Source organism: Chiloscyllium plagiosum, unplaced genomic scaffold (genome assembly GCF_037043375.1).
Source record: "Chiloscyllium plagiosum isolate Xiang-an unplaced genomic scaffold, Cpla_swu_hap1 HiC_scaffold_27, whole genome shotgun sequence".
Classification (NCBI taxonomy): domain Eukaryota; kingdom Metazoa; phylum Chordata; class Chondrichthyes; order Orectolobiformes; family Hemiscylliidae; genus Chiloscyllium; species Chiloscyllium plagiosum.
The window spans coordinates 46,371,074-46,384,073 of NW_028270165.1; the positions used below are offsets into that span (position 1 = coordinate 46,371,074).

Below are 13,000 nucleotides of genomic sequence, written 5' to 3' on the forward strand. Positions count from 1 at the left end.
TTCCCATCCCCCTGCTGAGCTAGTTTAAACCCACCCGAATAGCACCAGCAAATTTCTCACCCAGGAGATTAGTACCCCTCTGGTTCAAGTGAAGACTGTCCTGTTTGTACAAGTCCCACCTTCCCCAGAATGAGTCCCAATTATCCAAAAACCTGAAACCCTCCCTCCTGCACCATCCTTGCAGCCAGGTGTTCAGCTGATATATCTCCCTATTCCTTGCCTTGCTATCACGTGGCACGGATAGCACAAACAGATAACCACTCTGTTTGTTCTAGCCCTCAGCTTCCACCCGAGCTCCCTGAAATCCTGCCTTACATCCCTATCCCTCTTTCTGTGGGAGATTAGAAATGTTGTTTTTGCGGATGGGTGAGGGGGTGTAGTAGGGGGAAGGGAAGCGGAATTCTTGTAGCATGTAGCATACATAAGGCTAAGACTTTAATGAATATAGAGGGTCTTTTAAAGAAAATAGTTTTAAGCTAGGGAATAACTTTAAAGTGTTGTAGTTGACCACAAAAAGAAGCAGCAGGGGTATTTCACAATAAACCTGAAGTAAAGTGATTCCGCAACTTGTAAACTGAATAAGAAAGCGAACAGGCTCTGTTTTGACACGCATTTCTGCTTGATTGCAGAAGCGTCCAGTACTTAGAAGACTGTAATAAATTGTTCTTGTTTCCAAGGCTTTGTCTCAGGCTGATCCATTTGTGAGTGAGTTCTGTTTCTCACAATTGGGGGCCTCGTTCCGGGATCCAAGCCTCAGACCGCTCGACACTCTTGGGATGACCGGGGAGGTGCACCTCGCTGATTTCGGTGATCTCCGACTCCCTTGCTTGTCATTCGCGGTTTGGGCGAGTACGATCCGGACTGGGAGACCCTGGAAACAAGGCGGGCAGACGCGGCGGGTTCTGTCGGGCAGCTCTTGTGCACAAGACCCGGGTAGGGAAAGGTCTTAAAGGATATATCCGGGTGACCGGGGGCAGCGGTATTTGCTGCAAGAATTGCTGCGGGACGGGGTGCACTGAAATGACCAGGTAACTCTGTGCACAGACCAAGGTAAGAAGAGAGACCTTTTATGTCTTGCCTTGGTGGTCGGGACATATAAAAGTATGGGGAATTGGCGATATATAAAATTAAGCATATGTCAATGGAAAACAGCCCGTGTCAGAAGGGCTACTGAGGATGCCCTTCATAACTAACTTATGGCCAGACGTCCAGATGAATATTCAAAAACTAGAGGAGTCGTTGCGGAAAGCTCAAAGTGTCTGTGAGACACGGTGTCTGTGTGTGTGTGTGCGTGTGCGTGTGCGTGAGAGAGAGAGAGAGAAAGAGCTGTACAGCAACTAGCAAGTTTAACCCTTTGTGATTTGGTTTGAATGCACATTTGTTTGTTGGTGATTGAATGTTTCTGCTTTGTTCCCTGGAGCTTGAGATCCAGGACTGTTTTGAATCTGATTTCTACTATGGAAATTTTAACATGATTTCTTTTCAGGTTAAGGATTTTACAGATTATGAAATAAAATGTTAACTCCTGTTCTTTTTACAGGTCATGACTGCCTTACTATCAGATTAGATTAGATTACTTACAGTGTGGAAACAGGCCCTTCGGCCCAACAAGTCCACACCGCCCCGCCGAAGCGCAACCCACCCATACCCCTACGTTTACCCCTTACCTAACACTAGGGGCAATTTAGCATGGTCAATTCACCTAACCTGCACATCTTTGGACTGTGGGAGGAAACCGGAGCAAACCCACGCAGACACGGGGAGAATGTGCAAACTCCACACAGTCAGTCGCCTGAGGCGGGAATTGAACCCAGGTCTCTGGCGCTGTGAGGCAGCAGTGCTAACCACTAATCAGTGCTAATCAGTTTCTAACTAATCTCTTTTATCCTTACATAAAAGTGATTTATGGAGAACAGTTGAAGTCTCAAAAAGCATATAGTTGGTCAGATTAATCGGATGAGTAAGGTGTCTAGTCAGGACCCTGAAGGGGTGTGGAAGAAGGTGACACCGGACCTTGTTAAGATTAATTAAATTAGCAACAATGGGAGGCACGGGAAGTTGCCTGGGTAACGATCGATCTGTAAATAACGTTAAAGGGGAATATATTTCACCCGACAGTCCTTTGGGGAGAATGTTGGGAAATTGGGAACACAACTCCCCGACACGGGGGAAAGATAAGGCTATAATGGTAAACTACTATTGTTGTTTTGTCTGGACTAGAGAAAGTATTAAGGCGCCTGGTATTTTTTGGCCCAAATATCGGTCCGATGAGGATTGGCTGTGTCAAGATCTTAATATATATGTCAATCGGAAAGAAGCGTACAGTCAAAAAGAGTCCGATTATGCGGTTTGTTGGATAGGGAGCGAGGGAGTAAAATTATGTCCCATGAATAGGGAGGAATCAGGGAAAGAACAGAAAAAGAATGAACAAGGGAAGCCACAATGGGATCCCTTAACATGTTTGCCGCCCCCATATACTACTCCCCGGAACGAGCCTACAGCTCCCGAAGTAGAACTGAGTCCAGACACAGAAATGGGAACAGACTCTGAACTAAAAGATGCAGAACCTGGGGGGGGGGGGGCCAGAGTCACTCGAGCCACCACATGTAAAGGAGGGGCAGAGATAATGGAAAATGTAAAATTATGTCCCTTCTGAGAGGTTCCGATTGGGGAAGGTACAATCAGATATGTAAACGCTCCCTTAATTAGCAGTGAAGTTAGGGTCTTTACAAAGGAAATGAAAAGTTTAATAGAGGTTCCGGTTGGACTAGCCGAACAATTAGAGCAATTCCTAGGGCCTAATTTATATACCTGGGGAGAACTGATGGCAATTTTAGGAACGTTATTTTCAGGGGGAGAACGAGGTATGATTAGGAGAGCAGCTTTATAGGAATGGGAAAAGAGGCACGCAGTTGGGGAAGAAGGGGCCCCAGCAGAACAGAAATTCCCAAATGTTGACCCTCATTGGGAAAATAATGACAGAGAAGATAGGGAGTCAATGCGGGATCTATGAGAAATGGGAATATTAGGAATTAAAGAGGCGGCACCAAGATCATAAAACTTTGTTAAGGACTTTGAAGTACGACAAGAGAAGGATGAAACCACTTCTGCATTTCTTAAAAGGCTCAAGGAGGCCACAAGGAAGTGTTTGGGAATGGATCCCGATAATCAGATAACACAGGGACTCTTAAAGGTCCAGTTAGTAACTAAATCATGGCCGGACATACAAAAGAAATTACAGAAATTAGATGGATGGAGTGAAAGACAGATGGAAGAGCTGTTACGTGAGGCACAGAAAGTGTATGTGAAAAGGGAAGACGAGAAGCAGAAACAGAAAGCCAAAATGATGGTGGAGGCAGTAGAAGAAATAACAAAAAGGAGACTGGGATCAAGGGATAACAGGAAGGGTAGGGGAGGACACGAAAGACAAGGGTCAGATACCTGGGAAAGGAGGCAACAAACCAAAGATAATCACTCTGTTTGTTCTAACCCTCAGCTTCCACCCTCGTTCCCTGAAATCCTGCCTTGCATCCCTATCTCTCTTTTTTTTGTGGTTAGCACTGCTGCCTCACAGCACCAGAGCCCCCGGTTCAATTCCCTCCGCCCCCCCCCCTCCGTGCCGCGTCTGCGTGGGTTTCCTCCCACAGTCCAAAGACGTGTGGGTTAGGGTGAATTGGCCAAGCTAAATTGCCCCGTAGTGTTAGGTGACGGGGAATGGGGCTGGGTGTTTTGCTCTTCGGCGGGTCAGTGTGGACTTGTTGGGCCGAAGGGCCTGTTTCCACACTGTAGGGAATGTGATCTAAAGTTCCGGAATTTATATATTGATGAACTGAAACCTGCAACCCATTCTAAAAGATGAAGGACTCAGCAGTGGTTCAGGTTTGTTCCAAATATTGCATCGGTTGCATGACACTGTGATGTTTTGCTATTAATTCTGTGTCTTATGATCCTGCAGCACAGCTACCCGCAGAAGGAGCAGCGCTGCAGAAGCCAGTGCTTCCAAATACATCTGGGTGGGCGGGGTTTACCAGGAGGGGCGGGTTTAGTCTGGGGGCGGGGTTTTCGATCTGCATTCGGAAGGGGCGGGACTTACGCGTCGCTTTGGCGGAGGAGGGGGCGGGGCCATCCCAAAGCTGGAAGTATGCCCGCGGCCTGTTTCCTCCGCTGGAGCTTCGGCTGCAGCAAGTAAGGTAAAGCTTTATCAATATTTCCTTTTACAGAGTTTGTATTTCATAACCAGTAATGGCTACTCAATATCATCATAAAGTCCCAAAATGTAATTCTTTTCAATCCATAGCACATAAGCACTAAGAGTTAATTTTCCAACAGCCTCAGCACTAAAATGGTCTCACAAGGGAACGGCTGTGAATGTTATCACTTGGGGTCCTGTTCACACAGGTTCACTGATGCTGAGGCAAATGTTCTTAATTGCCTTACAGCATCCTGTTATCACTTGGTGAGCCCAGGTGTCCCTATCTTTAAGTTCTCTCCTCTTTCTGAGCCTACCTGCCGGTTTATTTTCTAGTGCAGTAAATGTATTCAATAATTCAGCATTACATTTTAGTCTGAATGTTTAAAGACAAGTTTTAAGGCTATAGACTTTCTCACCCAGATGCCCACACCCTCATTCCTCCCTTTGATTGCACCGCGATCACTGAAAGAGAAGGCTAATCCAAACGAATGCCCTTCAAGGTAGTCCTGCCATCAACATCCTGCAGAGCGGCACCACCATCTTCGCAGCTCATCTGGTCATATTTATCATCGCCATCGACACGTGTGGGTGAGCCATCGGATCGCAAAAGGAACATCTTCTGGGGCAAATCTATATCACTAAGGGACCTCATAAGCCTAGCAATTAAATACCTAACAATACCAATACCGACAAACAGACATAGCTAAATTGATAAGCCAATTGTACCATCAGCCCGTTCTGCAGTTTCCCCAACTGGTCCCTTCAGTCATTCTGGATCTCTTCTTGTATCTTAGTTAATATTGCCAGTGAGATCGGGAATGCCCATAGTGCATTTATCTTGGACAATGGTGCAGACCTCACCCTCCTGGGTGAGTATATAGTCTAAGGCATACCGATTCTGCATAGAGTAAAGACACAGGTCTGATAATCCCAGTTTACTCTGTTCCAGAGCCTCTTTAGTCTTATTTCCTCGAATGGTCAGGCCGCAAAAGAGGGAATTGCGGTTCTTTTAACTTGTCACTCCTGCCGATCCTCCCAACGTCAGGGTACTCTGGATTCCCCAGCCTATCGGGTGTCCTGTATTGTCACCCAGTCCCTTGGGATCCTTCCAGTTGGAGCAAGGTTGGCTGAGACCGACCGTTGCATCCTCCTCAGATGGAGGTTCCATCGACTTGTCCACTGGCCAGGACAAGGTACTGTTGTGGGAACAAGGGCTCCGATAGTGACCTTATGAGGGACATCTTTGCCATCCAGGACAAGGAAATTGGTAGCTTTACCTTTACCTTAAGAAATAATAGTCTGGTTTGGTGTATATTAGGGAGAGTTTGTCAAAATAGATTACTGAAATGTTACAGCAGGGGGTCTGGTCAGATCTACAGGAGCAAATGGTCGACGTTTTAGATTAGATTAGATTTGGTTACTTACAGTGTGGAAACAGTGATGAATAGATTGGAATCGGAGACTGCGGATGGGGCAAGTAAGTCATCTCCCGATAGAGAGGAGTAACATACTACTGCCTCTGGGGTGAAGAACGTTCTGTGGGCCTGTATAAATAAGTTGTTTGTGGATTGAGGAGTTTCCCCTATCAGGCTTCTCTTTTCTCGAGTCGGCCCGTCCTACAAAAAGGGACTATGTTCCTGGGCATATTTACCATAATAACAGGGTTGATCATTTTTATCTTCACTAGGCTTGCGTCTGCATGTAAAATCAAAAAAACATGGTAACGACATGATAACTCTCACTGATTTCTACTGTCCAGGTGGACCATCTGGTCTTTCTGATGTAAGAGTCCATTGCAATAATCAATCGTCATCACGTTCCACACGTCAAAGGCGTCTGGTCCGGTGCACTGGACGACATCTCCTCAGCATGGGTGGTGGATAATCTCTGATCATTCCTGGTCGCATCCATAGTTAGTGGCTTTCCCCATCAGGATGTTGTACGTGATCAGAAAGGTGAGGAGATAAGCGATCCCCAAATGTCCCTCCTCTTAGTTCAAGTATCTGTAATAAGATTAACATTAGAACAACAGCAAAATTCAAAACCCAACTGGACAGGGTCCACTCCTTTTGTTGAGATCCAGGATTCTCTCCTCCTCTTCCCCCCTTTTGATTGGTGCGGTCAATCAATTTACAATGGTGCAGTTGCACCCAAGCTGAGCGCCCAGCGACTGGGACTACTGTAGGGGTGGGAAGTAAAACCTGGAAGGGGCCATCCCAACGAGGTTGGAGACCTTTGCCAGTCCAGTTCTTGACGAGCACCAACGAACCAGGCTCTACCCGTGACGAGGCTGAAAGGGAGGGAACATTGCTGTAGGCCGCACGCTCCTGGGAGTGAAAGGCACGCATAACATTGGTTAGAGCAAGAACATAACCAATGATTGCTTTGGTCATGTGGTGGAAGTGGACTCAGAAGGGAGCCGAATCGTTCCAAGGGGTACGGAGGCAGTGACCAGAGAAACTCTCAGCTGGAGACAGTCGTGTCTTGCCCACAGACATGGATCGCATCTGGAATAAGGCCACAGGGATTAGCATAGCCAGGAGAGGCCACACTCTGTCATTAATTTGGCAAGTTTAGTCTTGCATCTGGTTAAAACATTCAACAATGCCGGCCGCCTGAGGATGATAAGCACCATGCAGTTGCCGACAAATACAAAGCTGGGAACAGAGTTCTCCGTTAATATTACCTACAAAATGTGGTCCATTGTCCGAGCCAATGCACGCAGGTATACTGAAGCAGGGAATTATTTCCTTAAACAAAATCTTCGCCACTGTCTCAGCAGTAGCGTTAGGAGGAGGTTAGGCTTCAATCCACTTACAAAAGACATCAGCAATAAGCAAAGCACATTTATAGCAACTCAACTCATTTCTACAACTCAATGAAGTCCAGTTGAAGTGTCTCCAAGGGACCCTCCAACAAGGGAGTTCTCGTAGAGATACTTGAACTAAGATGTGGGGGATCGCCTACCCACTGACCTGTTTGATCACGTACAACATCCTGATCGGGAAAGCCACTGACTGAGTATCGATGCGATCTGGAATGATCTGAGATTATCCTGGTGTCATTTGGTGCACCAGATCAGACGCTTTCAACATGGAGTCGCTTGAGCGATGGCGTGAGCTGCCAGAGGAAGTGGTGGGTGCTGATACGATGACAAGTTAAAAGGCTCCTGGATGGGCATATGAATATGAAGGGTTCAGATGGGTCAGGGCCAAGTGATAGCAAATGTGACTGGAGTCATAGAGATGTACAGCACAGAAACAGACCCTTCGGTCCAACCCGTCCTTGCTGACAAGATAGCCAACCCAATTTAGTCCCAGCTGCCAGCACCCGGCCCATATAGGGGCCAAGTGATGGCAAACGTGACTAGATTAATTTAGGAAATCTGGGCAGGTTGGGCCAAAGGGTCTGTTTCCGTGCTGTGTGACTCTAATTGTCTTCAGTGAAAGCAGAAGTGTGGTTGTGAAGGCTGGACTTTCAGAGCATGCTTTGCCCTGACTGGGAGCAGAAGAGTTTGACTGAAGTGTGTCGGTGTTAATGCCTTGATGTCTCATTTTGCTCCCACCTTCCTGGGGTCATTAACTATTTTGTGTCTGGTTCTTCCTCAAGAAGCTGCATTGCAGGTTCACCCTGAATTGACACTTTTTTTGCTTCCCAAAATCAGACCTGCTCACTCTCAGCAGGATCCTAGTGTTGTGAAAGATATTAACTTTCAGGTGGAGGTATCCAAAATTCAGAGAGATGTCAGTCTTGAAGTTTTTGCTTTTTCCGCCCCTGTAAGATCCTGAATCAGCACCTTCAGGGGAATTAGTTAGAGCGGAGTGAGAACAGAGGGGGAGAGAGAGTGGGATGGTGCTTTCAATTTTGTGGAATAACAAAAGACAAGAATATTCCACAGAAAGTAGAATTGCTTGTTCAGAATTTCTACCCTGGTCCGATAGTGATAATTTTTGTAATCCCTTTTTGCACAGTATTTGAAGATCTGAAGTCGAAAGATTCAAAATCAACAGATGAAGGGCTTATGCCCAAAACATTGACTCTCCTGCTCCTCGGATGCTGCCTGACCTGCTGTGCTTTTCCAGCGCCACACATTTCGACTCTGACTGTCCAGCGTCTGCAGTCCTCACTTTGACGTCAATGTCTGACAGTCACTCAGTCCATCGGGACCGCAATAATTTTCAACTATGATTCTGTGAGAAGGAGCAAAGCTTTTTGGTTCCTGTTTGAGTACGTTTTCAGTATCAGTGGGACTGGAAGAGACACCCTACTGTTGCAGCGCACTGAGTGTGGAGCCTGAGACAGTTATACGGCTGGGAAAGACGAATTGACGGCAGGGAGGGGCTGTATCCGTGTTTGTGTGTAACTGAAGCTTCAGCCATGGAGAAAACAGAGGAATCGCACCTTTTGGAGAAACAATGGAAGTGTGGTGACTGCGGGAAAAGTTCCTGTTACCCTGGACTCTCATTGGCACAGCCACACTGGGGAGAGGTCATTCCCCTGCCCCGAGTGTGGGAAGGCCTTCAGCAATTCCTCCACCCTGCTGACCCACCAATGGGTTCACACAGGTGAGGGGCCCTTCAGCTGCCCAGAGTGTGGGAAGTGCTTTACCCAGGTCTCCACCGTGCTGACCCACCGGCAGGTTCACACCAGGAAGAGGCCGTTCACCTGCTGTCAGTGCAGGAAGGCTTACACCTGCTCCTCCGCCCTGCGGAGGCACCAGCAAGTTCACCTGTCGGGGAATTGAAACAGTGATGGCCAAGTTGCATCCTTGGATTGAAATTGCTGAGTGAGGCAATACTTCTTCCGGGTTACAGCTGTACCAAGGATCCAATTACAAAGGGACGACTGGGTGCTAACCATTAGTAAAGAATGTGAGGTGGGGGAAGTGTATGTGCTTTGACCTTGAGCTGTTTAAAACGCAGCTACTTTTTCTCTGCCTTTTTGCAGGGTGGGATCTGAAGCTGTAACAAAGTTGGGTCGCAATAAAGGTTACCTGAACTTACCGCCGGGCTCAGATTCTCATTGAAAGCTTTGATCTCCAAGAGGTTTTTGTTTTAAAGCTGATCAGTTCTTTCAGCCTCCTGCACTAAGCTTCCAATGTTGTCTATCAGATGGAGCAGTGAATGAGGAGCCAGTATCATTAGAAATTGTGAATTTTTCAGGATTGTAGAGTGCATCATTTCATCGGCATTGTAAAGTTTACTGGCAGCATCGGGAGGTGTGGGCTGTGTTCAGTGGAAACAATGTGGAGGAGCCGGTGGTGGACTTGGCCTGGGTAAAGTGAAAAATCACACAACACCAGGTTATAGTCCAGCAGGTTTATTTGGAAGCTCTAGCTTTCGGAGCGCTGCTGCTTCACCGGGTAGCTGTGGAGCAGGATCAAAAGACACAGAATTTTTGGAAAAACTCAGTGTCATGCAACTGATAGGATATACTGAACAAACCTAGATTGCTGTTAAGTCTTCCATCTTTGAGAATGGATTGCAGGTTTTGGTTCATTAATCTGTAAATCCCAGAACATCTTTTAAGTTACGTTCTTGAGATGACTTAAGGTTTTATTTTTAAAAAGGCTGACAGTTCAGACAATGCATTAAAGGTGTGACGTTCGAGTCTGTCATACCCCAATCTTAGATCAGACTGGTTCTATTTCCAAAGTAGGAATTTATAAAATATTACATGGATTGACTGCCTGCAGTTTCTGCACTTTTTGAGCAAAGTAGAATGTATCTGCAAATAATTCTGCCAATTCAAATTCACTTCTTGGAGTTATTTGTGTGTGTGCATGTGAGTTTGTGTGCATGCTTGGTAAAGAGTATAAGCCTGTGAGAGTGTTGGGGGGTGTATGTATGTGTATATGTATGAGAGAAGTATGAATAAAAGCAAGGGGTTGCATTTTGCTGAAACAAGGAAGGATGGACCTATACAGGTGATGGTAGGGCCTTGAGCCTTGTTGGAGAACAGAGACATGGGAGGATTCAGGTGCATAGCTGCATCACTGGGAGACAGGGTGGTTAAGAAGGTGTTTAGCACACTTGCCTTCATTGTTCACCCCATTGAGTATAGGGGTTGGGACATCATGTTGAGGTTGTACAGGATGTTGGTGAGGCCACTTTTAGAGTACTAAGTACAGTTCTGGTGGCCCTGTAATAGGAAGAATACTATTAGAGAGGGTTTGGTAAAGATTTACCAAGACATTGCCAGGACTGGAGGGTTTGAGTTATAAGGAGAGATTGGGACACTTTTCACTGAAGTGCAAGAGGTTGAGTGGTGATGTCATTGAGATTTATAAAATCGTGAGGAGTGGAGGTAAGGTGAATAGCAAAGGGCTCTTCCTTGGTGTAGAGGTGCTCAAACTAGGAGGCATAGTTTTAAATGAGAGGGGAGAGAGATTTAAAAGGAGCCTGAGGGACAACGTTTTGGTACAGGGTGGTTTGCATATGGAATGAACTTGCTGAGGAAGTGGTAGATGCGGGGACAGTTACAATATTTAAGCGAAATTCAGATGGGTACATGAATAGAAAGGTTTAGAGGGATATGGGCCAAATGTAAGTAAGTGGGACTAGTTATTTTGGGAATTGGACGAGTTGGACCGAAGGGTCTATTTCTGTGTTGTCTGCCTCTATGAACCAGAAGTGATCTTATTGAAACCAGTAGAATTCTGAAAGGGGCTTGACAGGATAGATGCTGATCAAATGCTCCTTTGTGGTGGGAGTCATAGAATCCCAACAATGTGGAAGCAGGCCATTCAGCCCATCTATTCCACACTGGCCCTCTGAAGAGCATCGCACCCATACCTAACCCCTTTTTCCATTTTTCGCATGGCTAATCCACCCTAACCTACACCCTAAAATACAGAGGAGGAAGTATTGGATGTCTTGAAACATAAAGGTGGATAAATCCCCAGGACCTGATCAGGTGTAGCCTAGAGCTCCATGGGAAGCTAGAGAAGTGATTGCTGGGCCTGTTGCTGAGATATTATCATCAATAGTCACAGGTGAGGTGCCGGAAGACTGGAGCTTGGCTAACATGGTTCTACTGTTTAAGAAGGGTGATAGACCAGTAAGCCTGATGTCATTGGTGGGCAAGTTGTTGGAGGGAGTCCTGAGGGACAGGATGTATATGTATTTGGAAAGGCAAGGACTGATTAGGGATCGTCAAATGACATTGTGCGTGGGAAATCATGTCTCACAAACTTGATTGAGTTTTTCTGAAGAAGTAACAGAGAGGATAGATGAGGGCAGAGCAGTAGATGTGATTTATATGGACTTCAGTAAGACATTCAACAAGGTTCCCCATGGGACACTGATTAGCAAGGTTAGATCTCACAGAATACAGGGAGAACTAGCCATTTGGATACAGAATGGGCTCAAAGGTAGAAGACAGAGGGTGGTGGTGGAGGGTTGTTTTTCGGACTGGAGGCCTGTGACCAGTGGAGTGCCACAAGGATCGGTACTGGGCTCTCTACTTTTTGTCATTTACATAAATGATTTGGATGTGAGCATAAGAGGTACAGTTAGTAAGTTTGCAGATGACACCAAAGTCGGAGGTGTTCTGGACAGTGAAGAGGGTTATCTCAGATTACAACAGGATCTGGACCCGATGGGCTGATAAATGACAAATGAAGTTTAATTCAGATAAATGTGAGGTGCTGCATTTTGGGAAAGCAAACCTTAACAGGACTTCTTTACTTAATAGTAAGGTCCTAGGGAGTGTTGCTGAACAAAGAGACCTTGGAGTGCAGGTTCATAGCTCCTTGAAAGTGGAGTTGTAGGTAGATAGGATAGTGAAGAAGGTGTTTGGTATGCTTTCCTTTATTGGTCAGAGTACTGAGTACAGAAGTTGGGAGGTCATGTTGCGGCTGTACAGGTTAGCCCACTTTTGGAATATTGCATGCAATTCTGGTCTCCTTCCTATCAGAAAGATGTTGTGAAACTTGAAAGGGTTCAGAAAAGATTTACAAGGATGTTGCCAGGGTTGGAGGATTTGAGTTACAGGGAGAGGCTGAACAGGCTGGGGCTGTTTTCCCTGGAGCGTCGGAGGCTGAAGGGTGACCTTATAGAGATTTACAAAATTATGAGGGGCATGGATAGTATAAATAGACCAAGTCTTTTCCCTGGGGTCGGGGAGTCCAGAACTAGAGGGCATAGGTTTAGGGTGAGAGGGGAAAGATATAAAATATACCTAAGGGGCAACATTTTCATGCAGAGGGTGGTACGTGTATGAAATGAGCTGCCAGAGAATGTGGTGGAGGCTGGTACAATTGCAACATTTAAGAGGCATTTAGATGGGTATATGAATAGGAAGGATATGGGCCAGGTGCTGGCAGGTGGGACTTGATTGGATTGGGATATCTGGTCGGCATGGACGGGTTGGACCAAAGGGTCTGTTTCCATGCTGTACATCTCTATGACTCTAAAAGCAAGTTGTAGACAAGTCAAAAGGCTGACCAGGCAAGGAGGTGGTTAACAACCTCAGGGCATCCCTCTTAAACCATGCATCCTGTTTGTTTACAAATTAAACATGCTCCAGCTCTTTTCCTATCTGCTTTCTGGAAATCTGGGTGACACCAGGTTTGTAATACAGTACTAACCATTCCCTCCTTGCCCATGTGTGTACAATAATGCACATAATCAACTGAAAAAGGCAGCAGCAAAGAAGGAACACAAAGTAGTCCATCAGGGATCACCCACATTTCGGTTTGAGAATTGAGGGAGAATCCTATTTGAGGCCATAGTTTGTGCTGCTCAGCAGGGGGCCTCCCCTGTGATTTCAGTCCCATACCCAGGCCTGGCGTACCTGTCCCCATAT

At 46.2% G+C, this 13,000-nt stretch overlaps 2 protein-coding genes across 2 annotated transcripts in view; one reads left to right on the forward strand and one right to left on the reverse strand.

Annotated features, from left to right (window-relative positions):
* LOC148143875 (uncharacterized) overlaps positions 1-13,000 on the reverse strand; it is a 202,918-nt gene that overhangs the window by 138,155 nt on the left and 51,763 nt on the right. The window lies entirely within an intron of this gene.
* Positions 1-13,000, forward strand: part of LOC148143877 (uncharacterized) — a 59,297-nt gene that overhangs the window by 34,447 nt on the left and 11,850 nt on the right. Inside the window, exon 3 of the mRNA XM_087975716.1 lies at positions 8,666-8,680. Coding sequence (XP_087831842.1) covers positions 8,666-8,680 — 15 coding nt within the window. The remainder of the gene's footprint in view (positions 1-8,665; positions 8,681-13,000) is intronic.